At 63.5% G+C, this 25,972-nt stretch overlaps 4 protein-coding genes and 1 non-coding gene across 9 annotated transcripts; 1 reads left to right on the forward strand and 4 right to left on the reverse strand.

Moving 5' to 3' along the window:
• Window positions 1-136: 136 nt before the first annotated feature.
• TRNAG-CCC (transfer RNA glycine (anticodon CCC)) lies at window positions 137-207 on the reverse strand. Its single transcript has one exon. It is a non-coding gene; the product is annotated as a tRNA-Gly (tRNA).
• On the forward strand, window positions 151-4,316 carry PCYOX1 (prenylcysteine oxidase 1). Of its 2 annotated transcripts, XM_072846285.1 has the most exons (6): window positions 151-396; window positions 488-694; window positions 1,187-1,361; window positions 1,861-2,072; window positions 2,368-2,520; window positions 2,859-4,316. In XM_072846285.1, exons 1-6 carry the CDS (start codon window positions 306-308, stop codon window positions 3,515-3,517), a joined length of 1,497 nt encoding a protein of 498 aa, XP_072702386.1. In that variant the 5' UTR covers window positions 151-305; the 3' UTR covers window positions 3,518-4,316. The 2 variants fall into 2 exon arrangements, with proteins under 2 accessions (XP_072702386.1, XP_072702387.1); XM_072846286.1 differs by lacking the exon at window positions 488-694.
• A 981-nt stretch (window positions 4,317-5,297) lies between these two features.
• On the reverse strand, window positions 5,298-6,722 carry SNRPG (small nuclear ribonucleoprotein polypeptide G). The gene is made up of 4 exons (XM_072846077.1): window positions 6,591-6,722; window positions 6,331-6,353; window positions 5,806-5,930; window positions 5,298-5,480 (listed from the first exon to the last, which is right to left on the reverse strand). Exons 1-4 carry the CDS (start codon window positions 6,620-6,622, stop codon window positions 5,430-5,432), a joined length of 231 nt encoding a protein of 76 aa, XP_072702178.1. The 5' UTR covers window positions 6,623-6,722; the 3' UTR covers window positions 5,298-5,429.
• A 1,072-nt stretch (window positions 6,723-7,794) lies between these two features.
• Window positions 7,795-10,098, reverse strand: FAM136A (family with sequence similarity 136 member A). Its single transcript, XM_072846147.1, has 3 exons — window positions 9,958-10,098; window positions 8,183-8,323; window positions 7,795-8,055 (listed from the first exon to the last, which is right to left on the reverse strand). Exons 1-3 carry the CDS (start codon window positions 10,042-10,044, stop codon window positions 7,867-7,869), a joined length of 417 nt encoding a protein of 138 aa, XP_072702248.1. The 5' UTR covers window positions 10,045-10,098; the 3' UTR covers window positions 7,795-7,866.
• A 3,535-nt stretch (window positions 10,099-13,633) lies between these two features.
• On the reverse strand, window positions 13,634-21,487 carry TGFA (transforming growth factor alpha). 4 transcript variants are annotated; one of them, XM_072846381.1, is made up of 6 exons: window positions 21,329-21,487; window positions 17,707-17,760; window positions 15,619-15,742; window positions 14,690-14,839; window positions 14,444-14,553; window positions 13,636-14,357 (listed from the first exon to the last, which is right to left on the reverse strand). In XM_072846381.1, the coding sequence occupies exons 1-6, from the start codon at window positions 21,360-21,362 to the stop codon at window positions 14,350-14,352; spliced, it is 480 nt and encodes a 159-aa protein (XP_072702482.1). In that variant the 5' UTR covers window positions 21,363-21,487; the 3' UTR covers window positions 13,636-14,349. The 4 variants fall into 4 exon arrangements, with proteins under 4 accessions (XP_072702480.1, XP_072702481.1, XP_072702479.1 ...); XM_072846379.1 differs by lacking the exon at window positions 21,329-21,487 and adding an exon at window positions 20,902-21,025 and having other exon boundaries at window positions 13,634-14,553; window positions 17,707-19,332; XM_072846380.1 differs by lacking the exon at window positions 21,329-21,487 and adding an exon at window positions 18,823-19,407 and having other exon boundaries at window positions 13,634-14,553.
• Window positions 21,488-25,972: the final 4,485 nt, after the last annotated feature.

A 25,972-nucleotide genomic window follows, 5' to 3' on the forward strand; every position in this document is an offset into this window, starting at 1 on the left:
CACCGGTAACCGGTAACGGTAACGCTTCCCCCGGTGGCAGCGGGGTGAAGGCCCGGCCTCTCCTCACCCCCGCCGGGCGGGAAAATAAAAATAAGAGAAATAACGACCGGGGGGGGGGGGGTGGTAAAAGGAGTTGTGCGCCGCCCGGGAATCGAACCCGGGTCGCAAGAATGGGAATCTTGCATGATACCACTACACCAGCGGCGCGGCTGTGGCCGTTTCCCCGCCCGCCGTCATGATCCTGCGGCCCCGCCGCCGCGGCGGGAAACAGCTGACAGGGCGGTCCCGCCCGCCGAGCCAGCGCCATGCCGGCCCTCCGCCTCCTCCTGCTCCTCGCCGCTCTCTGCCCGCCGGTCCCGGGCCGCCGGCCGCAGCGCGATGCCCCCGGCAAGATCGGTACGACGGGGGAGGGGGGAACGGGTGGAGGGCGGGGGGGTGGCTGCGGGGCGGCGGGGACAGCGCTGACGGCCGGTGCCGGTTCTTGCAGCCGTGGTCGGCGGCGGGATCGGGGGGGCGGCCGCCGCCTACTTCTTGCGGCAGAAGTTCGGGAGGAGCGTGCGGCTGGAGGTGCTGGAGAAGGCGGCGGTGGGCGGCCGGCTGGCCACGCTGGAGGTGGAGGGGGCCGGCTACGAGGCGGGGGGGTCCGTCCTCCACCCCCTCAACCTGCACATGAAGCACTTCGTCAAGGAGCTGGGTGAGTGGGGACCCCCCCCACAATCACACCCACACCCCCCCCCTCCCCCAGGGATGCTCTGGGCCCAGCTCTCCTGCTCTGCTGGGGGCACATCCCCAAAAAGAACAAGCCTTGGTTGCCCCCCCCATCCTTCCTCAATATCCCCCCCTCCTTGCCCCCATATCCCCCCCTCCTTGCCCCCATATCCCCCCACCACACCCCAGCCCCCAGGAAAAGGGGACCCGCCTCCCAATGCAAACAGGACACACCCCCCCCATGGGTGATGAATTATCATAAAGTTCCAAAAGTCACTGTAAATAACTCCCTGGCTCCCGGGCAAGAGCTAATTAAGCTTTCCACATCCTGGGGATCCACTCTTTAATTGCTCACCCCCAATCAACGCAAAGCTAGGTTGTCTCGGGAAGTTAAAATCGAGGCGTAATATAGTTTAGCTCGACCCAATCTGCCTTTTATTGAATTACCGTTTTTTTTTTTTTCACCCCTTTCCTCAAGGCCTCTTGGTTGCCCCGGCGCACGGCAGCCTCGCAGGCATTTATAACGGGGAGGAGTTCGTGTTCGAGGAGAGCAGCTGGTACATCGTCAACCTTCTCAAGCTCCTCTGGCGCTACGGGCTCAACCCCCTGCGAATGTACATGTGGGTGGAGGACGTCCTGGACAAGTTCATGCGGTACGTCGGGCCCCTGCTAGGGAAAAGGTGGGACAGCGGCTGCAGGAAAAGGTGCGAAACCTGCTGCCGAGTTGTAAAAATTGGTGAAAGCATCCTGTCGCCATTGAGAAAGGAGTCTCCGAGTGCCCTCTCTCCATTGCCGATTACTTTCCTAAGGAAAAAGATCGAGATAAGCGCTGTCGTCGTCAAACAGGTATAGCAATAACAAGAGGCTGCGGTAGAAATGCGCGTTAGGTGTGGGGTGTCCCATCGGCCTGGCACCGGGGCGCTAAAGAGAATTACATTCATAACTGTGCACAAAGCGCTTTCGTTAGGAGAGATCAGGAAACGAATAATGAAGGTCCAGGTCTACTTAGGCATGTACCACTTAGGCTAGGGCTTGGCGGGAAGGACCAGCCCTGCTGCTCCCATGAGGGGCTGTGGGATCCTCCACAGCTTCTGAGGGCCACTGAGATAATTAACAGCTCCTGAACACCTATTTCTTTGTCTCCGGTTAAAGGATCTATCGCTACCAGACGCACGACTACGCCTTCAGCAGTAACGAGCGCCTGCTTCACGCCCTCGGAGGGAACGACTTCACCCGCATGCTGAACCAAACCATCGATGAAGCCATGCAGAAAGCCGGCTTCTCCCATAAGTTCATAAATGAGGTGGTTTGTCCGGCCATGAGAGTCAATTATGGGCAAGGTGTCAACATCAACGGTTTCGTAGGCGAGTGTTTCGTAGGTTAATCTCCCAACACGTCTGTCCCAGGGACCTTGTGCTCTTCGTGGGTGTTGGGGTTCCTCCTCCCCGGGCTGGTACCGTGCAGCAGTACGTCCCGTGCTGGGTCGCTGCCTTACTCCGACAAATTGCTGGCTAACGCGACCTGCTTAGCCCTAGCCTTCAGCACGCTCTGTGCCCCAGAGGGATGTTATTTTCCCCCCTAATTTTCCACTTTGTTTCAAATACTCCCCTACAGAATGACGCCGAACAAGCCGCTCTAATGATCGTGGTTTCCTTGTAGGTGCTGTTTCTCTGGCAGGGGTGGAATCGGGGCTTTGGTCGGTAAAAGGGGGGAACAAACTCGTCTGCACCGGCCTTATCTACGCCTCCAAAGCCGAGGTTATCCCTGGTACAGTTTTGTCTATAGAGCCAAAAATCAGACCCAGACCCACGGGTGAGTTGCGTTTGCTTTCCCTTTGGTGGGGAGGGGAACGGCACGCTCTGGCAGCTGGAGCTGGCCTCTGTCACTGCTCGGCTGCAGCTCTCGGCAGGCCGAAGCAACAGCCTGGGTCTTCCTCGGTCTTTGAAGATGAAAACTAGGCTCTGCTCAAAGCCCCAGGTCTCGGCACTCCCGCGGCTAAGCTGGTACTACTTTATAAAGCTACTTTGGCTCGCAGCAAGGCATAATTAGTCTAAACGGGATGGTGTTTTAAAAGCCTGGTGTTTGTCAAATGGGATTCCCTCCATCCACGGAGCGGGATAATTGAGCTCTTCTCCCGCTCTTCTCCCCAGGGGACCCGGTGAAGCTCTACCAGGTCACTTACAACACTACGTCGGGACTAACGGGGGATACGTACGACATCGTTGTCATCGCTGCTCCGCTGAGCCGCAAAATGGCCAACATCGCCTTCAAGAACTTCGACCCTCCTGTCCCGCAGTTCCCAAATCCTTACCACCAGACTGTTACGACGTTAGTGCACGGACGATTAAACGCCTCCTTCTTTGGTTACGGGGACCCATCCGCCTTTCATTTCGGTGCCATCTTCACTACGGAGAATCCCAAACTGTTCATCAATAGCCTGGGGGTGGTATCTCCCGTGGAAGACGTAGGCAGCGAAGGAAAGCTGCCCTTGCGATCGGCCGTCTGGAAGGTGTTTTCAAAGGAGGTGCTCACCAAAGAGCAGCTGAACTTGCTTTTCTCCTCCTACGACTCCGTCAAAGTGAAGAAGTGGTTGGCGTACCCCCACTACAGCCCCCCGGAAAAATGCCCTCCCATCATCCTCCACGACAACATCTACTACCTGAACGGCATCGAGCGGGCCGCCAGCGCCATGGAGATGAGCGCCATCGCGGCCAAAAACGCCGCCCTGCTCGCTTACCACCGGTGGTACGGGAACAGCGACAGGATCGACCAGGAAGATTTGCACGAGAAGCTGAAAACGGAGCTCTGAGCCCCGCAGAGCCAACGGCCGGGTGCTCGCAGGAGCGTCCGCGATACAACCTCCGGAGAGACGGCTCCCGTACTGTGTTTGGCCACAATTAACGCTAACGAACGAGGAACTCCTTGCTTAGCCCCTAAGGAAGAGGAGACACCCAGCCAACTCAGAGAGACTAGAACAGCAGTGAAAAGGCAGAGGAAGCTTTCCCAAGCGAGCTGGCCCTTCCTCGAGCAAACTCCTCGATCCATCCCTATGTGAGACTACAGAAGAGGTTTTAAATGCCATATTGACCCCAAAAGTGCCCTCCACGGTAAGGAGTCTGCCAAACTCAGGATCTGCATCACTGTGATGAACCCGTGCACGTCGCTTTCCCTCTCTGGACACATTCAGGCAGGGGGGAAAAAAAAAAAAATCAACTTATTGACTGTAAATTTCTCTGCTTGAAGTATTTTCTGAAGGGTCTCTCAAGTAGTTACTCCTTGGGGTGGGACTAGCGCAGTGGAAATGGAGGCTGCGTTCTTAATTTGCTTCCAGAAGAAGTACTGTAGCTTACAGGTGGGGGGAGAGGCCTGCTGCTTTTTAAGGGAGCTGCCAAAACGGGTGGTAAGCAAGCAAAACCAGATGCCCTTCGCCTTGTCACGGTTTGAAAGCGTTAATAATTTAGATGACCTGACCCTACAGGTTTGAATAGGTAAAAACCCTTTTTGTGAGAACATTGTGTCCCTTGACTGTATCTAATATCGCTACGATAACTCAACCGTGTCTGAATATTGCCGTTACGAATAAAATTAGCGCACCGTTTGGAAAGTAAGCTACCGCCGTCGCCTCGAGATCGCGTATGGCGGCGTTAGTTGCGTTGCTCTGTCTGGGGCTCAACCATCCGACCGATCTTGTAGTCTAGCCGCATCCTCGCTGTGCCACAGTGGACGCAGCAGCAAGAAAAGCTAAAAAAAAAAAAAACCAACCCGTTACTGTACTTAGAGTCGGCGTTATCCCAGTGGAATGCTTTCTATCCCGGCAGAACAGACTTCCCGCTGCGGGGAAGGTCGGGAAAGTCTGAAAAGCGAGCTCGGGATTTGTGCTCGTGGGGTCTGACGGACGCCGAGTCGTGGCGGACGCCTACGGCCGTGCTGGAGCTGTCATCGGATTTTCTGAGAAAACCCTTTGAGCTCTGCCCAAACCTCTCGGCGTCCTCAGTGGTGCTTGGGAAAGCACTGAGCACCCCTCTATATTAAAAATGCAGCGACAAAACCACACCATCCTTGCCAATAAGGACCTCTATAAGCGGGTTTGCTCGCAAGAGCAAACCAAAAAGGCCGGTTTCTACCTGGCTCCCATTTCGGGAGTTCTAAATGGGAACTGAGAAGAAGTTAGAACTTCTTCGGTCCAGTTCAGCCCCCGCAGGCTTTGGTTCCTGCACCACAACTCTGTGATGCAGAAATAAAAGTAAAAATAATTATTTAAAAAAATTCCTACTTTTAGGCAGCCCAGCTTGGCACAAATACTCCACGTCACTCTTTGCAGAGGGGAATTTTACCATTTTGCTGGCAATTAAGAAGCAATAACCCACTGACCAAACACGACACAGAGCTGTAGCTTGTTCTTTACAAGATATTAAGGGGAAGGACACCAAAGGTAACGCCAATTTAGCATCCACTTAAATAAATTAAGCCTCCTGAAAGACTTTGCAGAGTTTTAAAGTTATCACGAGCAGAATTAACAACGCTTCCCACCGCGCTGGAGAACCAGCTGCCCCGTTACCCAAAAAAAAGCAAGTACAACTTAACACAAGTTACGTCAACCATTACAAAATTTATTTAACAAAACAACAACAAAAAAAGTTTACACTCGTGGCAGATTCAATGAGTAATAATAGGTGTGCTAGGTTTCGTCAGGGCCGGTAACGACGCAGGTTTCTCTGGTGCTATACTCGTTCCAAGGCTTCCAGCATAATGATGCTGTTTCCTCGTATTACCTAAAAGTGAACGTTCAGAGCAGCCGGTGAGACGCAGCACGCGGTTACCCGCCGCTCCGCAGGTCCCGTCCCCCCCCCCCCGATTTATTTTCCTAAAAAGCTGACGCTGCGCCAAAAATTCACGTCAATTCCCGCTCCCCCCCCCCCCTCCCCGGGGATGAGCGCCAACTGATTTCAACTCTAAAACCCCGCGGATTGTTCTGTGCTATTACAGTAAACGTGTCCACTTCTTAAAACTCAGCTCGTTTTACACACGCCAGCGATGTCTGCAGGCTGGCGTGCGACCGGTCACCCTGCGCTGGGTGCAGCCCGAAGCAGCGCTCACCACCATGCCGATGTTGTTCTGCTGTCCTCCCGGCGCCATCTCCACGCACTCATCGATGACGAGGTTCATGAAGGGATCGAACCCCCGCAATATCCCCTGGACGTGTCGGCCGCCATTTAATTTCACTACAAGAAATCGAGTTACGTTTAAAGAAGGAGACTGCTGAACGCCAGCATTTCACGTTTTCTCACCAGAACTGCAGCTTTGAAAACGAGCGGGGCCACGAGGAGGGAGGTTCTTTTGTTAATCCGAAGCATTTAGAGCATCACATCCAACGCGGTAAGAAACAACTGTCCTAAAAGTTTAGGAGCGCCAATTTTAAATTAATATGGAACCCAATGAATGGATTTTTGACGCCTGAAACTAGGCAAGGCCCGCTCCCCCAGGCCTCCGGCATCCCCCCTCCCCGCTGCAGGGCACCGTGCGGAGGGCGGCGGGGGCGGGCTGGGGGCTGCCCCGCAGCCCCTTTCTCCCGCGGCAAAGACAACTCGGGGCCGGGAGCAGCTCCGGGCGGCCGGGACTCACATGACAGCTTCTTGTCCATGAACCTGCAACGAGATGGCGGCGGCGGGTCAGCACCGGCGGGGGGAGATGGAGGAGAGACCCGCCAACCACCCCCCCCACACACACACGCACCGCCGCCATGACACCGGCCGGCCGCCCGCCCGCGGTGCACGCCGGGACACCGGCGGGCCGTGGGCCCCGGTAAAGCACGCCGGGCCCCGCGGGTGCGTTCCCCCCGACCCCCCCCGCCGCCCCGGCCCCCCCCCGGCCCCCGGACGCACTTCTTCAGCTCGGGCGGGTGCGCTTTGCTCATGGCGTCTCCACAGAGCCCCGCACTCTGCCGCTCGCGCCGCGCTCTGACGCCACCGCGCCGCGCGCGTCACCCCCCGCCGCCAGCCAATGGCGGCCGCGCCCTCCCCTCTCCCCTTCCCCCCCTCTCCGGCGCCCCTTCGCGCCTCCCCGGCAGCCAATCACCGCCCGCGGAGCCGCTACCGCACTCCCCCGAGCAGCGGCGCGGCGGAGGGGCCGGAAAGCGCTGCGCGGCGGGGCGGTGCGCGGCTTCACGGGGAGGTACGGCGGCATGGCCGCTACGCGCCTCCCGCCCGGCTCCGGCCCCGCGCGCCCGGCCCGGCACGTGCGCGGGGTCCGCGTGCACCGGACACGCGTGGGGGATGCGTGTGTGGGGCCTGTCCGTGTGTCCGTCCGTGTGTCCGTGTGTCCTCCGCCCTGCAAACGCCTGGGGTCACCCCACGCCTTGCACACACACAGGGGTCACCCCCATGCTGTGCACGCACGCGGGGGTCACCCCACGCCTTGCACACCTGCAGGGCTCACCCCACGCCTTGCACACGCACAGGGGTCACCCCACACCCTGCACATGCGCAGGGGTCACCCCATGCCGTGCGTGCACCCGGGGGTCACCCCACACCTTGCACACACGCAGGGGTCACCCCCATGCCGTGCACACACAGAGGTCACCCCCATGCCGTGCACGCACGCAGGGGTCACCCCACGCCTTGCACACACACGGGTCGCCCCATGCCGTGCACGCACACGGGGGTCACCCCACGCCTTGCACACCTGCAGGGCTCACCCCACGCCTTGCACACGCACAGGGGTCACCCCATGCCGTGCACGCACGCGGGGGTCACCCCACGCCTCGCACACACACGGGTCGCCCCCATGCCGTGCACGCACACGGGGGTCACCCCACGCCTCGCACATGCGCGGGGCCCACCCCACGCTGTGCACCCACACGCAGCCATCCCCCCATGCGCAGCACACCCATGCGTCGCCCCACACCCCGCACAAACACCCCACGCCCCCCCAATACATCGCCCGCCCGCAGGGGGTGCCCCCCCCGCCTTGCACAAGCATCGCCCCATGCCCGGCACGCCTGCACGGGTCGCCCTGCACGAGAGCCAGCCCGGGGCTCGCCCAGCACCTCCGCCCCCCTCGCCCCGACCCCGCAGCACCCACGGGTGGTCGGAGCGCGGCACCTCGCCTTTAATGAGCGCGTGGGTGGGGTGGGTGGGTGGGGGGCGTCCCGGCACGCCGCTACTGCTGGAGGGCGGCCAGGCTGTCCTTCATCTTCTTGGCCATGGCGGGGACGAGGCGCAGGTGGTCGTCCCCGCAGGTGGCCAGGCAGGCGTCGAGCTGGCCACGCACCCGCGCCTCCGCGCCCCCCGCCTCCAGCGCGTCCTTGGCCTTGTCGTTGCAGTGCAGCGTGCAGCGGCTCAGGCGGTCCTGCGTCGTGGTGGGACGGGGGGGGACAAACAGACACATCGGGGGGTGGGGGGGGGCTGTCAGCGGGTCCCCGTGCACCCCCTCCCCACGCTGTGGGTGTCCTCTGTGTCCCCCCCCCTCCCCTCACCTGGAAGTGCTCCAGCTCGGCGGTGACGATGGCCTGGGCCTGGGCCAGGGGCGCGTGGCACCGCTCGATGCAGCGCTGCACCTGCTGCATGGAGGCCGCGCCGTCCTCGCAGCACCGCGCGCTGCACCGGAACATGGCGCCCTGCGGGGACACCGGGGCGGGGGGGGGGGGGGCAGTCAGGGGGGTGCAGCCTGCGGGGACACCCCCCCTGCTTTGGGGGAGCACCCTGGGAAGAGCTGGCTGCACCCCGAGTCTGCTGCTGTGTGAGGCGTCCCCGGGCATGGGGGCACAGGGCATGTGGGGGGCACAGGGCATGCACTGGGGGGCACAGGGCATGAACTGGGGGGCACAGGGCATGTGGGGGCACAGGGCATGCACTGGGGGCACAGGATGAACTGGGGGGCACAGGGCATGTGGGGGGCACAGGGCATGAACTGGGGGGCACAGGGCATATGAGGGGGCACAGGGCGTATATAGGGGCACAGGGCAGGCACTGGGGGGCACAGGATGAACTGAGGGGGCACAGGGCATGTGGGGGCACAGGGCATGCACTGGGGGGCACAGGATGAACTGAGGGGGCACAGGGCATATGTGGGGGCACAGGGCAGGCACTGGGGGGCACAGGGCATGTGGGGGCACAGGGCAGGCACTGGGGGGCACAGGGCATGAACTGAGGGGGCACAGGGCATGCACTGGGGGCACAGGATGAACTGGGGGGCACAGGGCATGTGGGGGGCACAGGGCATGAACTGGGGGGCACAGGGCATATGAGGGGGGCACAGGGCAGGCACTGGGGGGGCACAGGGCATGAACTGAGGGGGCACAGGGCATGTGGGGGCACAGGGCATGCACTGGGGGGGGCACAGGATGAACTGAGGGGGCACAGGGCATATGTGGGGGGCACAGGGCATGCACTGGGGGGCACAGGATGAACTGAGGGGGCACAGGGCATGCACTGGGGGGCACAGGGCATGAACTGGGGGGCACAGGCATGAACTGGGGGGAGCACAGGGCATATGTGGGGGCACAGGGCATATATAGGGGCACAGGGCATGTGGGGGGCACAGGGCATGCACTGGGGGCACAGGATGAACTGGGGGGCACAGGGCATATGTGGGGGCACAGGGCATGAACTGGGGGCACAGGGCATGAACTGAGGGGGCACAGGATGAACTGGGGGGCACAGGGCATGCACTGGGGGCACAGGATGAACTGGGGGGCACAGGGCATATGTGGGGGCACAGGGCATGAACTGGGGGCACAGGGCATGAACTGGGGGGCACAGGATGAACTGGGGGGCACAGGGCATGTGGGGGGCACAGGGCATGCACTGGGGGGCACAGGATGAACTGGGGGGCACAGGGCATATGTGGGGGCACAGGGCATATATAGGGGCACAGGGCATGTGGGGGCACAGGGCATGCACTGGGGGGCACAGGATGAACTGGGGGGGCAGAGGGCACTGTGGGGGTACAGGGCATGTGGGGGCACAGGGCATGCACTGGGGGGCACAGGATGAACTGGGGGGCACAGGGCACATGTGGGGGCACAGGGCATGTGGGGGGCACAGGGCAGGCACTGGGGGGGGGCAAGGGCCACGCACAGAGCGGGCTGTGGGGCACGGGGCCTGCTCTGGGGGTCCCGGCGCTGCCCCGGGCACACGCGTGGGTCACGCCGGGCACACGCACGGCGGCAGGCGGGACCCCCACACCCCCGGTACGCGCCCGGGAGCCCCTCGGGTCCGAGCCCGGCCCCGGAACGGGCCCCCCCGGTACCTGCATGCCGCGGATGCGCTCCCGCTCCAGCGCCTGCACCGCGCTCTCCACCGCCGCCTGCACCCGGCCCTGCGCCGCCTCCGCCATCCCCGGCCCGCCCGGCCGCCGCCCCGCCCGCCGGGGGACGGGCCCGGAGCCCCGGCACCGCCCGGCCACAGCGCGGAGGGGGGGCCCGGGCGGCGGGGCAGGGCCTGCGCTGCGCTGCACCGGCGTGCGACGGCCTGCACCACTGTGCGACGGTCTGCACCACTGTGCAATGCTTGCACCACCATGCAACGCCCTGCACCGCCGTGCGACGGCCTGCACCGGCGTGCGACGGCCTGCACCGCTGTGCAATGCTTGCACCACCATGCAACGGCCTGCACCACTGTGCGACGGTCTGCACCACTGTGCAATGCTTGCACCACCATGCAACGCCCTGCACCGCTGTGCAACACCCTGCACCGCCGTGCGACGGCCTGCACCACTGTGCAATGCTTGCACCACCATGCAACGGCCTGCACCGCTGTGCAACACCCTGCACCACCATGCAACGGCCTGCACCGCCGTGCGACGGCCTGCACCACTGCGCAATGCTTGCACCACCATGCAACGGCCTGCACCACTGTGCGACGGTCTGCACCACTGTGCAATGCTTGCACCACCATGCAACGGCCTGCACCGCCGTGCGACGGCCTGCACCGGCGTGCGACGGCCTGCACCACTGCGCAATGCTTGCACCACCATGCAACACCCTGCACCGCCGTGCGACGGCCTGCACCACTGCGCAATGCTTGCACCACCATGCAACGGCCTGCACCGCCGTGCGACGGCCTGCACCGGCGTGCGACGGCCTGCACCGCTGTGCAATGCTTGCACCACCATGCAACGGCCTGCACCGCTGTGCAACACCCTGCACCGCCGTGCGACGGCCTGCACCGGCGTGCGACGGTCTGCACCACTGTGCAATGCTTGCACCACCATGCAACGGCCTGCACCACTGTGCGACGGTCTGCACCACTGTGCAATGCTTGCACCACCATGCAACGCCCTGCACCGCCGTGCGACGGCCTGCACCGGCGTGCGACGGTCTGCACCACTGTGCAATGCTTGCACCACCATGCAACACCCTGCACCGCCGTGCAACACCCTGCACCGCATAGCAACTGCTTGCACGGCCACACAACGCCCTGCACCGCCGTGCGACGGCCTGCACCGGCGTGCAACACCCTGCACCGCCGTGCGATGGCGTGCACCGGCGTGCGACGGCCTGCACCACTGTGCAATGCTTGCACCACCATGCAACGGCCTGCACCGCCGTGCGACGGCCTGCACCGGCGTGCGACGGCCTGCACCGGCGTGCGACGGTCTGCACCACTGTGCAATGCTTGCACCACCATGCAACGGCCTGCACCACTGTGCGACGGTCTGCACCACTGTGCAATGCTTGCACCACCATGCAACGCCCTGCACTGCCGTGCGACAGCCTGCACTGCATAGCAACTGCTTGCACGGCCACACAACGCCCTGCACTGCCGTGCGACAGCCTGCACTGTCATGCAACCGCTTGCACCACCATGCGACAGCCTGTACTGCCGTGTGACAGACGGCCTGCACCGTCGTGCAACACTTGCACCGCCGTGCAACGGCCTGCACCACCGTGCAACAGCTTGCACCGCCGTGCAACACCCTCCACCGCTGTGCAACGGCCTGCACCGCACAGCAACTGCTTGCATGGCCATGCAACGCCCTGCACTGCCGTGCAATGGCCTGCACCGCCGTGCAACGGCCTGCACTGCCGTGCAACTGCTTGCACCGCCGTGCAATGCCCTGCACCACCGTGCAACAGCCTGCAACACGGCGCTGCCCTGCAACGCCTGCACCACTGTGCAACACTGCATGGCAACGCAATGCCGGCAGCGCAATGCAACGCCCGCGCCCTGCACTTGCGCCATGATGCAATGCCCGTGCTACGATGCGATGCTGCACCACGATGGGGCCGCCCCGCTGCTCTGCAACGCCCGCGCCGCAATGCAATGCCTGCACCGCGATGCGACGCTGCGCCGCGATGCAGCCGCCCCGCTGCTCTGCAACGCCCGCGCCCTGCTGCGCAGCGATGCAACGCCCGCACCGCGCTGCAAAGGGCCCGGCTGAGCCCTGGGGGCCGTTAGCCGGCCTGGGTTATTCGTGGCCGTGACGTTATGGCTCACGGCTGCGGCTGCACCGAGCCCCCAGGGCCCCATCCTGCCCCACGGCCGGGGGCAGCAGCCGAGCACCGTCACGGTGGGCACGTCCCGGGTGGGGCAGCGACATGGGGCGGCCGCCAGCCCCGTCCCGCCCACGCCCTGGCACCGGCGCGGCGGTGGCGTGGAAAAATCCGGAGCGTGCAGGAGGGAGCGACGGCCCCGGCTGCCCCCCGCGCCCCCCGCTGCCCCCGGCACTGGGCTGCGGCCGCCGGCTGCCGAGGCGAAGCGATCAAATGCGACCGCTCCCCAGGCCCCCCGAAATGCTCCGGGTCCCATGCAGGGCACCCGTCACCTCCCTGCAAGCACGGGCCTGGGCTGCTGGGGTGCTCGGGGACGTGCCCTCGGCCCCGACCCGCGCAGGGGTTTGGGCTCGACCCCTCCTCTAACACCTGCCCGATTTATACCCCGCAGCAAAGAACCCGCACCCGGTAACTAGCGGAGCTGGGGGGCCCCCGCAGCCGCTTCCAAAATAGCCCCGTAACCCGAGCGGGTCCCCACAGGGCACGGAGAGGGCAGGATCCCACCCCAGCACACATCCTGCACCCGCCTTAGCCCATTTTCCAGCCCGGCACACTGAGGCCGTGCCGGGTGGGGCGCTGACCCGGTGGAGGGGCTCCTAGGGCAGGATGAGGCCTGTGGCTCCATGGGTGGGGGAGCACGGGCGCTGCTTGCCCGGCCCCCTCGGCCCCAGCGAAGCCATATCCGCTCCGGCACCTGCGCACCAGCTGGGCCGGCGGTGGGTGCGCAGAGGAAAGAGCGTGTGCACGCACGCACCCCCGCGCACGGCACGCACCCCCGCCCGGGCGCGGCACCCGGGCACCGGCACGGCACCCCCTGCTCCTGGGGGACGGCTGTTTGCAGGTCCCCCCCACCCAGCACCCATGGGGGGTCCGCCATTTGCTGCCCCTGGGGGCTGCAGCCCCCCCGTCCCCAGGGCTGCGGTGCGGAGGCTTTGCTGCCGCTGCCGGTGACGGCAAAAATATTAAAAAAGAAAAGGGACTAAACCCCCCCAGTGAGATGGGAATGGGGCCGGGGGGGGGGGTGTGTGTGTCCCCACCTCCCGCGCTGGTGGTGGGGGTCTCTCCTTGGGGAGGCAGCGGCGGGGGGGTCCCCGCCACGAGCTCCCGAGCGCGGTGCGAGGCTGGACCCCGCCAGCTCTGCTCCCCGCGCAGTGGGAACGGGATCAACCCCATCCACCCTTCCCTCCCTCCCCCTTCGCTCCGCGGTTTGGGCTGGAAACGGGGGGGAACGGGGCTGAGCCCATCACCGGGGTATCAGTTCTGCGCCCTGGGGATGCTCCCCCTGCAACCGGCCACGGGACCCACCACCTCCTTTGCAAATATTCCCCCCCCAAAAAAAGCCCCGAGAGACAAGTTTTCTGAAAAAAAGTGTCCTTTATATCACTTAAATAACTATAATCCAGGTATTAGGGGAAAAAAGAACAGCTGATCACAATAACATATTATAGAAATCAAAATTAATTTAACCACACAAAATAAATTAAAACATTAAATATTAACTTTCAGTGCAACATATACAGAAGACATGAGAGTAACCATGACTTTAAAAAAAAAACAAAACAAAAAACCAAAAAAACAAACAAAAAAGCTTCGGATTGGTTATGATAAAGACTACGGAAAGGATTAACGCTGCACCGGGAGGTTAGAGCACCGGCTTGAGGAGGTTTCCTAGGATTAAGGTTCATTTTATTATTAATAAAAAGCTCGTATCTGTCCCCAAAGTGAGCGCGGTCCGTGCGACTGCCGAGGCGGAGGGTTCGCCGGCGCTTCTGTCTCTATAGAAAAATAAAGCCCCATCCTGCGGGAGTGGGGGGTTCTGGTTTAAAAAAAATAATCTGAGAAAAAAGGAAAAACAAACCCAAAACCAAAGTGAAAAAAAAAAACAACCAAAAAACAACCCAGTTGCACGCGGCCGGGGGTTTGGCTCAGCGGCGGGGGCGATGCCCGGCTCTGCCAGCGCTTTGCCGCTGCCGGCACGCTTATGGTGCTGCTGAGCGCGTCTCCTGCCGTCTTCCGTGGTGGGGGAAAATAAAGAAAAAAAAGAAGAAAACAAACAAACAAACAAAAAAAAAAAGAGGAGAGATGCTGCGCTGGTCCCCGGCGTGGGCGTCCTGGGTGAGGGGGTGGCGGCGGGACCCCCCGCTCCGTCAGACCCCTGCGGGGAAGGGGACGGGGAGCGCGGTTACACCCCGGGAGCGCCGGCGGCCGGCATCCCGCCGCAGTGGCCCCCGGCCCCCTTACCCGTCTCGGCGTGGCAGCAGGAGGTGCCGCCTTTCAGGAGCCCACCCGGCTTCTCCTGGGCACCGACGGGCGCCCGGCACCATTGGCAGCGCTTCCGCAGCCGGCAGCAGCTGCAAGGGAGCGGGGAGGGGACGGTCAGGGGCTGCGGGGGTCTCGACCCCCCCTCCTGGGGGCGCATCCTGCCCCGAAGGGGCTGGGAGGGGTGCCGAGCCCAACCCCCACCCCACCCCGGCCCCACGTACTTACTGTATGAGCACGCACACGCCGATGAGCAGCACCGAGGCCACCGCCGACACCACCACCAAGGCGGTGATCGTCTGCTTCTTCTGGTTGGCGGCCACCACGGCCAGGAGGTCGGCGTGCTCGCACCGTGTCCCCACGTACCCCGAATGGCACCTGCACGGGTGGGGGGGACAGGCAGGGCATCAGCCCGAGGACCGGGGAGGGGAAGAGCATCAGCATCAACCCAAGGACCGGGGAGGGGAAGAGCATCAGCACCAGCGTGAGGACAGGGAGGGGAAGAGCATCAGCACCAGCGTGAGGACAGGGAGGGGAAGAGCGTCAGCACCAGCGTGAGGACGGGGAGGGGAAGAACATCAGCATCAACCCAAGGACCGGGGGGGGGAAGAGCATCAGCACCAGCGTGAGGACCGGGGAGGGGAAGAGCAACAGCACCAGCGTGAGGACCGGGGAGGGGAAGAGCATCAGCACCAGCGTGAGGACAGGGTGGGGAAGAGCATCAGCACCAGCGTGAGGACAGGGTGGGGAAGAACATCAGCATCAACCCAAGGACCGGGGAGGGGAAGAGCGTCAGCACCAGCGTGAGGACGGGGAGGGGAAGAACATCAGCACCAGCGTGAGGACAGGGTGGGGAAGAGCGTCAGCACCAGCGTGAGGACGGGGAGGGGAAGAACATCAGCATCAACCCAAGGACCGGGGAGGGGAAGAGCATCAGCATCAGCGTGAGGACCGGGGAGGGGAAGAGCATCAGCACCAGCGTGAGGACAGGGTGGGGAAGAGCATCAGCACCAGCGTGAGGACCGGGGCGTCCGCTCGGAGCCCGGCACAGCCAGGCTCAGCCCCAGTGGCCGGGCATCCCCACGGGACGGCCGCGGGCGGCGAGGGAGGACGCGCCCGGGTTTCACTCCTCGGAGCGTTGTTTCCCCGGCGCTTACACGCAGGCCGGCTTGTCCTCCTGCACCAGGAACCGGCACGTGCCGTGGAAGCAGAACTGGCGGTGAGAGTCGGGGCAGTCGTTGAAGTGGGACCTCACCGCTGCCGCCACCGGCGGGCCTGGAGCTGGGAGCAAAAACAAGGAGAAAATGGCTTTTTTTTTTTGTTTTTTTGGCGTTTGCCGGGCCGGCAGCCACCCAGGCGTTGCCCACGGCAGGTCGGTGGCTCTGTTTTAGGGCTGGACGTATTTATTTGAGGGTTGCCGGGTGGGACGCGGGCCGGCGCCTGCATCCCGGCCAGGACCGCCCGAAGGAGCCCAGGCGGGTCCTGCTTAAACCGGCGCCGAAAATGAGCCTTGCCGGCTCTAGAGGAATTTCCTAAAGAGCTTAAAGCTTAAAATGGAGGAGGAGAGAGTTAAATAACGGCGGAGCCGGCCGCAGCCCCGGCCCGGTGGCTTTGCCGGGATGCTGTTTTCCATTACACCCCGCGCTGGTTTAAATTAGCCTCCGCAGCAGAGACGGAAAACAAATATCCTGCTTTCGGATTAGCCGGGGTATAAAGCACATCCGATCGCTGTCGTTTCAAAGCCACCTCAAGTTCCTGTTGCTTTGAATTTATGGCAGGCCGGGGTAATTAAACCCACGTCTGCCGAATGCTTCCGGGTCTTCGGGGAGGTGAAGCGAGGAAAGACGGAGCAGGGCCGGGGCGGTGGCCCCGTGTCCTCGTCTCCCGCGGCGGGGAGAAAGGCGTCGCTGGGAGGTTTGGGGATGTCGGAGCCGACGGCAGCATCCTCGGAGAGCCAGGAGCTGGGATTTGGTCTTCGCCGCGAGAATCGCCGCCGTCGGCGTCGCTGCCGAAATCCACGCCTCGGCACAGCCCCTCGCCGGGAAAATCCCGACGCCTCCCTCCCCAGGGACGGCTTCATCCCAGGGGAGCCCGGACTCCTGCCTCCGGCCTGAACATCCCCACAAAAAAACCCCGTTTTTGGGGTTTTAACCCGCAAAGCCGAGCCCCAAAGGCAGCTTTGCACACCCCTGCTGCCAGCACCCGCCGTCCCCCCCAGCCCAGGCTCCGATGGCCGTGCCCCGGCTTCGCCTCACCAGTGGGGACGGCGTCGGCTGCGTGGGGTGTCCCTTCGTCCCCCCCGCCGCCAGCGGCGTATCCCCAGGGCTGGGGATCCTGGCTTGCATTAAGCCTCGGTGCGCTCGCAGCTGCCGGCCACATTGCAGCCGCCTCATCCTCCCGCGGCCCCGCGCTGCTGCCGCCCGCGCAGACCCTGTCCCCGTCCCCGACGCGTCCCCAGCCGGCGCTGCACCCCTCGGAGCAGCCGCTTTCCGCCAGCCCCCCTGGTCGGGCAAGCATCCGCCGGGAAAGGGGCTGCGAGCATCCTCAGCGGTGCCGGCGCCTTCCGCGCCGTGGGGTTTTGCTCCGAAGCCTCCCGGCGCCGCGGGAGCACCGTTTCCTTTAACGCTTCCCAACCGACGCCGTTGAACCGTCCCATTTTCCAGCCCCAAAAGGAGGTTTTTCCATCCCTGCCTGCAAACAGCCCTTCCCGCAGCCGGCACATCCCCGCTGACGGCAAAGCCCCCGCGCCGTGCCGGGGGAAGCGAAGGGCTCTTGGCCGTCGCAGCCCATTGTGCCGCCTTTATGAATGAGGCGATTTATCGGGTGCGACCGGCTCGGTGCCGCTGCGAGCCGGCGTCAGGCACCGGCAGCTTCCCCGCAGGAGCCGCGGCACGGTTAACGAGACCAGACTTCCCTGCACGCCCAGCGGCTGAGCGCCAGGATTTGACCCCCCCCCCCCCCCCAAATCAAGGTGCATGGGAAGTACCTGCCGCAGAGCTCTGCTCCCCAGTTCTCCCTTGGGGACAAAGCACCCCGGGCACCCCCGGGGTCAGGATCCCACCGTTATCCCCCAGGGAGGAGGATGGGACGCGAGAGCGTCCCTCCGCCTGATCCGGTGCGCATTCGGCGTGACGATGGTTGACCTGCGCCCGTGCTTTGCTGCCTGTTCCCGGGCAGGTCGGCAACGCAGCCACCCCACAACCCCTCCCGGGATCGCGCCAGCTCTGCCCCGTTGGCAAACTCACCGCTCCAGGCTGCCGTGGTGTTCTCCAGCGCGTGGCACGCGGCGAGCAGCATACCTGCGGAGAGGCCAGAGAGACGGGGGTCAGCCGGAACGCGTCCGTCCCCCCCCCCCAAGCCGGGAGGGCTGGTTGATGGCTCGGGGAGGGGGTTTTACACAAAATCACTCAAAGATTTACGAAGTTTTTTTAAAAGGAAAAACGCAACGGTGTTCGCTAGGGTGTTTTAAAGCCAGAATCGAGCCCGAAACCAGTATTTGCATGTACGTGCTTGCTCATCCGCCGGCCGCCCGCCGGCATGGCATCCCCTGCCCAGCCGGGTGCCGGCGCAGGTGCCAGCCGTGCAGCCGCCCCCGAGCAGCGGGCAGCACACCCTGCGTCGTCCCACCGGCTCCTCCTGCCCGTATCCACGCGGCGGGACCGGATCCAGCCTCGATGCAAGCTCAGGCACTGCAACAGCCCCCCCCAGCCCCCCAGCCCTGCCTGCAAACACCGCTGCTGCTCCCCGGGGCCCTGCAGGCTGCACCCCCGCGGTGCGAGTGGGGCTCCCCGCTGCAAAATGCCCGGGCACGGCGGGTCCTCTGCAGGCAGAAATACCCGAGCACGGGGTGGCTGCAGGTCCCGGCAGGCTCTAAACAACCTCCCCGAGTCGTCCCTTTGCGGGGGGCGGAGGGGACTGGGGACCCCCCCCCCCAGCTAAGAGGCTTTGCCGGGGCAGCTCGGCCCCGGGGTGCGAAGCCAGACGAGACCAGCAGCCTCTTCGCTGGGTTTGACCCAATTTCCTCCATGGGTTTAATCAAATCATGCAGAAAGGCGACGGGCGAGAGACCAGCCCACGCGCCAGCCCTTCGGGTTCGCATCCAGCAAACCCCGGCAGCGACCGATGGCTTTAGTTACGGCAGCAGCCTCTCTCATTTTGGTTTCTCCCCGTCAGTCCTCGCTGCACCTTTCCTCACATCGCTGCACACCCGGCCAGCCCCTGGGGATTTTCTTCCCGTGGAAATTTTTTAATTTTAAGCATCCCATCTCCTCCCGGCTTCGTTTTTTGCTGCCGCCAAGGAGCTCGTTGCTGGAAGATGCTTCGTCCTCCTGCCCCGCTCCTGCTCGTGCCGATACCCGTACCTCCACATGCCGAGGAAACCACATGTTATTTGGGAAACGGCTCATCCCTGTGTCACGGGGTGGCCGTACCATCCCCTCCGGCGTTCCGGCTTCCCTGTCCTCCTGCTGGGACCCCGCTCGGCTCCGGCAGTGCCTCTTCCCTGCTTCTCCCCACAGGCAGGTGTAAGGCCCCGCTCAAGTTAAAGCCACTTTGGCCGGAGGAGCCCGGCAGAGGAAGCCGCCCAGCTCGCCCCGTGCCATCGCCTCGTCCCCAGTCGCTGCTCCGTCGCCCCTCGGCAGCGGCTTTACGTCTCCGATGCCGGCCGAGGGCTCCGGTGAGCTCCCCGAGAGCCGGCGCGGGGACACCGGGCAGCCCTGGCAGAGCCAAACGCCTTACGGAGACATGGAGCATCAGTGCCTTGACCGGCCAAACTGGGACCCCCGAGAGCAGGACTACATCCGTCAGCTGCCCCGAGCGGCCGCCCTCGCTTGCTTTTGGCAATCCCATCTCAGCTTTTTCTCTCCCCGAACCTGAAAGATCAAATCCTGCGTCAACACCTCCGGTTTTATTCCAAAGTCGGCGCTCGGCCGTGCCAGCCAGGCTGCCGCCCCGCGTCCCCGTCCATCCCCTGGCCCCAAAGGGAAGGTCTCCTTGCCATCACCCCCCGCCAGCAAAGCCCCCCTGAACTCGCCCTCCCGGCAGGAAAACCCAACTTGCTGATGGACCCCCAAGCCCCCCCGACTTGCTGATGGACAAACACGCACTTAACGACGCCGTCCCCAACGCGACGTTAATTACCAGCCTCTGCTTCTTCTCCTCCACCACCAGCGAAGGGCTCGGCTCCTCTCGCCCCCAGCATCTCCCAGTGACTCACAACGCTCTTCGTGAGGAGCTCCCAGTTATCGCTGGGGTTTGTTCCCTGCCCCAAGTTTTCCCCCCTAATCCGCTCGGCTCAGATTTTCCCCTCGGCTTTGCAGATCAGCCCTTGGCAGCCGTCAGGTGCACGTCCATGGGGCCGGGGGAGGTTCCCCCTTCCCCTGATATTTTAAGCGGTCGCTCCAATCGATGCGGTTTATAAAGGGCTCCTCTCCCCGCGCAGCAACCGGGGCGCCGCGGAGGCTTGGACCCAACCGGGCTGGAGGCCGGGAGCAGCCATCACCCCTGGATGGGGGACCGGGGAGAGCGGGGAGCCCGGCCAGGTGGGAAACCCGCGGCTCAGCCCCCGAGATGGGCGACCATCGGGGCCGGAGAGGTCCAAAGCCATACAAGCGGCAAAGCAGCGGGGACGTGAGCGTCCCCAAACCGAGCTGGAGCTCGGTCCGAGCGGGAGCCTCCGGACGAGCCGAGGGGGGATGCGGCTGCTGGAGTAACCGACCCCCGCGGCGGCCACCCACCCACCCGCCCGAGGGATGCTCGGCGGAGGAGACGTGCCGGAGGAGCGGAGCGAGGAGGCATCTCGGCACGGCCGTGCCAGAGCCAGAGAGGCAGCGCCGGAGAGGAGGGCTGGAGGGGGGCCAAGACCAGCTCCTTTCCTGAACCCAAGTGCTGCAAAGAGCCTCTCTCCCGCCGGGCTGGCACTGCCTCGTCCCCCCCGGCCCCGGCTCGACCGCAGAGCTGCGGCGAGGAGCGGCAGAGCCCCGGCGCTGTGGATGACACAGGTAGGGAACGCACAATCCTTCGGGACAGCCGAAAAAAGCCAACCAAGGTCCAGCAAGCGCTGCGCCCGCAATCAGCCCCAGCGCCCGGGTCGCCTTCCCCGGTGCCAAAGCATCACGTCCGTCCCGGCGAGAAGCGCCCGTGCCCCAGGTCTGCGTCTCCCACCTCTACAGTCATCAAATCTCCAGGCTGGGAAGCGTGTCCGGATCCGTCCCGTCCCGTCCCGCACGCAGCATCACCCGGGTCCAGCCTCACGTACCTGCGGGTATGGCTCCCGGCCCCCCTTCATCACCACCTCGCCCCTTTCCCCAGCAAAAGGGGCACCCGATTAACATCCCCTCCTTTTAATTGCAAACCCAGCGATACGCTCTCGCTAATTAACTCTACCCTAAAATAAACGAAGCAGACCGGAGGGCTCGTTCTCCCGCCGAGGCCGTACTTACAAGTCGTGGCGAAGGCGCGTTCCCACAAGCGAGGAGCGGTTAAGCAAATAACTTCGGGAGGGACCCAAGCCAAATGTTTTGTAGGGCTTCAGGAGCAAGAGGCGACCGACCCACACAACCCGACCCCCTCCCCGTACGCCAGCCCCCCCTACGGAAAGCGCTGCCTTTAAAAATCAGCCTATTTCGGGATGCTGGGGCTGGATGCTCGGGGGGGGGGGGGACACGACACCCGGCTCCCTCCCAGCTGCTGATAAAGTTTGGGGGGAGCGGAGCCCCCCCCCCCGCACCCCCCAACCCCTCCAGCCCCCTCCCCGGCGGGGATGCCCCGGCTTGGCGGCGGCTCAACCCTCTCCGGAGCCGCCGGTCGGGGCTGGGGGTACCGGCGGGTACCGGGGGGTGCCGGGGGTCCCCCCCACCCCGCACCTACCCATGGCCAGCGCGGCCGCCGCCTCGCCCGGCATGCTGGCGGTGGGGCTGGGGGAGCCGGGAGGGCCGGAGGGAGGGAGGGAAGGAAGGAGGAGGAGGAGGAGGAGGAGGAGGAGGGAAGGGGGAGGCGGCGGTGCCGGGGCGCCCAGCAGCGCGGCGGGGCGAGGGGCCGGGCTCCGCGCCGGCGGAAATGGGCGCGGACTCGCCGCCAGCCGCTGCGGCCCCGGGGCGGAGCCACCCGGCCCCGCCGGCCCCGGCCCCCCCGCCGCGGTGGGACCGCGCAGGGGGGGTCCCTGCTGCCCCCCGACCCCCACGCTGCTGCCCCACGCGGGGCGGGGCGGGGCAGAGCCGCGGGTGTCCGAGGGGGACGGGTCCCAGCCGCTTCGGAGCCCGGCCCCGGGGAAACTGAGGCTGCGGTTTGGGCTGGGGGGGGGGGGGACCGCGTGTCAGCAGCGTGGGGCGAGTCACGGCTCCCACTCGGGACCCCCTTCAAGCCGCCGCCCTTGGCCCCCTCCAAGCCCCGCTCCCCAGCCCTCCCTCCCCAAAGCTCTCGGCTTTGCCACCCCACCCGGGCTGCCGCCCCTTGGCAGAGGTGGGGGCCGGCAGGAGGGCGGGAGCAGCCCCCCCCCGCACCCCTCTGTGCATCACCGGGCTCCCCGGTTGCCTCACCAACCCCGGGCGCATTCCTGCTGCTGCCGCTGGCCCGGCGCCTACGCCCCTTCCTCGCCGATCCCAGCCTTTGTCATCCCTAAATCAATAGGGCCGAGCCCAGGTTTCCTCCGGGGATCGGGGGGAAGGAACGTTGCGTGGGGATGGGGGGCAGAGCGTCCCGACGGGGCGACGGGGACCACGAAGACGGTCGTGGCCAAAAAGCGGCCGGTGGCGAGTGTGGCTGCCGTGGCCCTTGGAGGACGGTCCCCTCGGACGGCCGCTGTTGGACACGCGTGCCTTAGAAGCCTCCTGAGATGGGGCTCGGCCTCGCGGGCGAGGGGCAAGCGTGGTCCGAGGGCGTGGGGGGCAGGCAGAGGACCCCGTCGGACCCCCCCGGTGCAGGGAGCCCTCGCGGCCGTGCCGGTGCTAAGCCGGCGTCCCCGCGGGAGCTGCTCCCAGCCCTGTGGTTTGAGCCTTCCCGGCGTTCCCAGGTGATACCATCTCACCTTAGCACTTGAAAGCAGCTCTTTGAAGGGGCTGGGAGCTGGTTGTTCCCAACGCTGCTGATCCCCAAATCCCCGGCACCGAGTTTTACCCCAAAAGCCCAAGCGTTTCAGGGCAGCAGCCATCACCCACCTCCGAAAATCCCACCGGAGCCCCAGCCACGAGCAAGCAGCGGACCGAGGGTGGCTCTGGAGCCTGCGCAGCCTCGGCTCCCCGTCCCTTCGAGCACCCCACAGCGGTCCCACCTTGTGGGGCTCAGCCCCAACACCCCAACCCTCGCACCCCGCCGCTCGTGCACCACGAGGCCGATACGGCCCCCGGGAAAGAATAAATCCCGGCCGGCTGCCGAGTCCCGGGGTGGCCGCGGTGACGGGCAGGGCTTCCGACCGTCCCCGCAAAGGGTCACCAAACCCTCTGCCGGCAGCGGCGGATACGCTTTCCAGCAACCGGCTGGAAGCACCCAAAGGAAAAAACAACCTGGGAGACGACCCCGGTGTGGGCAAGGTTGTGTTGTTCCCTTGGTTCTTGCCTTCCCCCCCTCCCCAGGGCTGATAACCGGGAGATTTATTAGTAAATAGAGGCTTCCTCCTTTGCAATAGTCCTCCCACTCCTGGCGTGAATCACTTGCCGCCGCCGCCGCAAGAACTGGAATGGTGGCAGGGCCGGCGGAGTCGGGGCGGCAAAGCTGGCAGGGAGGAGCGCGCTGCAGGCAGGGCGGGCAGGAGCGAGGCAGAGCAGTAAGCCCAAAGGAATTTGGGGATGTTCTCCAGTACCTAGAAAGCCGGCCGGGAAATCACGGGCAAGTCGTACTAACAGGCGTACTAACTCTTTCCTCCCGGCGTGAGGATGCGCTGCAAAAAAGCAATGGTATAATGGGGCCAAAACCCCTGGCTTTGGGGTTGTGTGACACAAAGGGGTAATTGGGAAGAGGTTGTTCTGGTTAAAACTTCAGCTTATTGATTTTTTGTTTTGTTTTGTTTAATTTGTAACCAGCCACCTTGGAAGAGCAGGAGCGGTCCCGCAAGGGAAGATATTGTATTTGATCCAAGAAAGCCCGGTGAGAAGCTTGCGGAGAGGCGCAGAGGGCTGGCCGAGGTCGCCGGCCGGGGCTCCTCGCTCTCTGCCGCAGGCTTTGGGCCGGCTGCTCGCCGGCCGGGCGCTGCTTTGGAAGCACCGGCCAAGAGCATCGCCCATCCCCGCACCAGCCGTCCTTCTAGCGCCGGCTCGAGGGTTTCATGCTTTTCCCGCTGTTATAAAACCACAAAAAACAATTATTTAATTGTTTTGCCCCGATGCTGGCAAGGTGCACAATGCCGGGAGCCTCTGCGGGGTTTTTTTTTGTTTGTTTTGTTTTTTTCCCTTTTCAAATCTCTCTTTGTCAGTGGCTTATTCCGGGTTTGGAGATTAAAGGGTTTATTCCCTCCCTCACGTTAAGTGAAACTCGGGGCAGATCCTTGCCTCGCTTCATGCCAGGCAGAGCCGGCCGGCAGCGAACTGATCCTGCTGTGGCAAATGGATCAATTTAGGGCAAAACCCCGAAAAAGGCGTATAAACCCCCTCGCCTTTCACCGAGTGGGGAGGACGCGTTTGGTATTTATTTATTTGTGAAGCTTTCCTTCGCCTCGCCCCGTCTCCATGCCTGCGGGCGGCTATCGAGGCTGGAGGGCGACGGTTCGGACCCCTCCGCTGTCAGAGGCTGCAGGGGCCGGTGGGAAAACCAACCCAAAGCACGGCAGAGGACAAATTCAGTGGCTGTTTTGGGTGATCCCCCGCTGCAAAACACCCTCCGTGCCCCAACGGTGCAAGGAGGAGGCTCAAGCCCCCGTGAAGGATGAGGAATATTGCCGGCGAATGCCCCTGTCCGCAGCCAGCGCTCGGCGAGGACGCTCTATCTGCTTGTCCCTCCCCGCGACAGAGATCCCTTTAATCTCTACTTAAAATATTCTGACGTGGCGGCGAAAAAAAGGAAAAAAAAAATAAAAAAAATCCCCCCCAAACCCCCATCTATATCCTGCCTCGAAGCGGCGTGTAACAAGGGGGCTGTGTGCTGGTGTCCGGCATAAAAGCCTCCGGCCGCCTGTTTATTTTGGATTGTGAACGTGAAAATTAGGCAAAGGGAAAACATTGCCTTTCGCCCTCCCCGCCCCTTCCCCGATGGCTCACACAAACCCAAATTGTAGCCGCCGGGATGTTTTTGGCTTCTCCGTTGAACGCAGAAATCAATCAGGCTGCGGCAGCCGGGGGGAGTTAAGCCCCCCCCCCCCCCGCCCCATTTATTTTCTTAATGTATGGGCTCAGGATAAATTAAATATTATGCCCAGGGTCAGGCACCGACGCTGCTGCCCCGGAGCTCACGCGTCCCGGCCCTGGGATGCTCGGACCCGTGCAGCACCCCCGGGGCTCCCCCGTCCCGAATTCGGACCCCAAACCGGGGGGTCCCGCCCTGCGCGAGGACGCTGCCGGAGGGGAAGCGCCTCTGACGTCTCCTCCGGCCCGTAATCCGCCTGCCCGCTAAAAATGGGGCCTTATTGGAGTTTTTTTCCTGGCTTTATCTTGCAGCCACTGGTTCTGTTTTTCTGCCAGCTTAAAAGGCTCTTTCATAGCCGGGATTTTCCCCTGTGAATGTACATTTTATTCAAGGTTTTTTGTTTTTTGGGGTTTGGTTTTTTTTTTTTTTTTCTTTTCCTAAATAACTTCTTGGGGTTTTGTTCCTTCCCAGACATTTTCTTTAGCTCCCCCATTTCTGTTTATGGCCTTTCTTTGCAGAAAGCCTCTATAAATAAAGGATTTTTGACCTATGGGCTCCCCAGTTCAAGCCTGGCCACTAAAAAGGGCTTTGTTGGCTGCAGCAACACAGCTGGTTCCAGGCTGGCACCTCTCAGGCTAATGTCAATAGTGGGCCGGTTAGTGCGAGATTATATTTTTTATATGTATATATATATTTATCTTTATCCAGCAGTGGCGGAGGGGGGGGTAAGCGTGGTCCGGCGTGGATCAGAGCGAGCAGGAATTCTCCTTGGGAGCGCAGGCGAGGGCAGAGGGGCCGATGCCCGGCGGCCGGAGCCGGTCCCAGCGGTGGCTGTCAGGTCCCTCTGCCAGGTGTTTTGGCCGCCGCGGGTTTACCGGCTCTCCGTAACCCACCGCGGTCAGAGGAAGCCACGTCCGTGCACGCCGCCGAGGGCTGCCTGACACAAGGGGCATTCAGCTGCGGCGGCCGGCGGCCCAGCGAGCACTCGAGCGGCTGCACGTCTGGCCGTGCCCTTAAAAATCCCGAGGCCAGGCTCTGTTTTTCCTCCTCCTCGGGGTCCCCTCCCAGGGCTTCGCAGCGGGACCCCGTGGCCAGAGCAGCAGGGTGGGATGCACGGAGCTGGGAAGGGCGTTGGGGCGGCTTTTGGGGGAGCAGCCCCCCCGAACGGCTGCGGGACACACCAGCAAGGGGCTGGGAGGCTCGGGATGCCCTCGCAGTGCAGGTGGGACCCAGCAGGCAAGG

This window comes from Ciconia boyciana, chromosome 25 (genome assembly GCF_034638445.1).
Source record: "Ciconia boyciana chromosome 25, ASM3463844v1, whole genome shotgun sequence".
In the NCBI taxonomy this organism is placed as follows: domain Eukaryota; kingdom Metazoa; phylum Chordata; class Aves; order Ciconiiformes; family Ciconiidae; genus Ciconia; species Ciconia boyciana.

Excerpts from the sequence above, each read along its gene's own strand:
- PCYOX1 (XM_072846285.1), top strand. The coding sequence starts at position 306 with ATGCCGGCCCTCCGCCTCCTCCTGCTCCTCGCCGCTCTCTGCCCGCCG. Across the intron at positions 397-487 it reads CGATGCCCCCGGCAAGATCG|CCGTGGTCGGCGGCGGGATC; the intron begins GTACGACGGGGG and ends CGGTTCTTGCAG. Across the intron at positions 2,521-2,858 it reads AATCAGACCCAGACCCACGG|GGGACCCGGTGAAGCTCTAC; the intron begins GTGAGTTGCGTT and ends TCTTCTCCCCAG.
- SNRPG (XM_072846077.1), bottom strand. The coding sequence starts at position 6,622 with ATGAGCAAAGCGCACCCGCCCGAGCTGAAGAA. Across the intron at positions 6,354-6,590 it reads CACCCGCCCGAGCTGAAGAA|GTTCATGGACAAGAAGCTGT; the intron begins GTGCGTCCGGGG and ends ATCTCGTTGCAG. Across the intron at positions 5,481-5,805 it reads AGAACAACATCGGCATGGTG|GTAATACGAGGAAACAGCAT; the intron begins GTGAGCGCTGCT and ends GTTCACTTTTAG.
- FAM136A (XM_072846147.1), bottom strand. The coding sequence starts at position 10,044 with ATGGCGGAGGCGGCGCAGGGCCGGGTGCAGGCGGCGGTGGAGAGCGCG. Across the intron at positions 8,324-9,957 it reads AGCGCATCCGCGGCATGCAG|GGCGCCATGTTCCGGTGCAG; the intron begins GTACCGGGGGGG and ends GTGTCCCCGCAG. Across the intron at positions 8,056-8,182 it reads CCGAGCTGGAGCACTTCCAG|GACCGCCTGAGCCGCTGCAC; the intron begins GTGAGGGGAGGG and ends ACCACGACGCAG.
- TGFA (XM_072846378.1), bottom strand. The coding sequence starts at position 21,362 with ATGCCGGGCGAGGCGGCGGCCGCGCTGGCCATGG. Across the intron at positions 17,761-21,328 it reads GGCGGCCGCGCTGGCCATGG|GTATGCTGCTCGCCGCGTGC; the intron begins GTAGGTGCGGGG and ends GCCTCTCCGCAG. Across the intron at positions 15,743-17,706 it reads CACCACGGCAGCCTGGAGCG|CTCCAGGCCCGCCGGTGGCG; the intron begins GTGAGTTTGCCA and ends TTTTGCTCCCAG.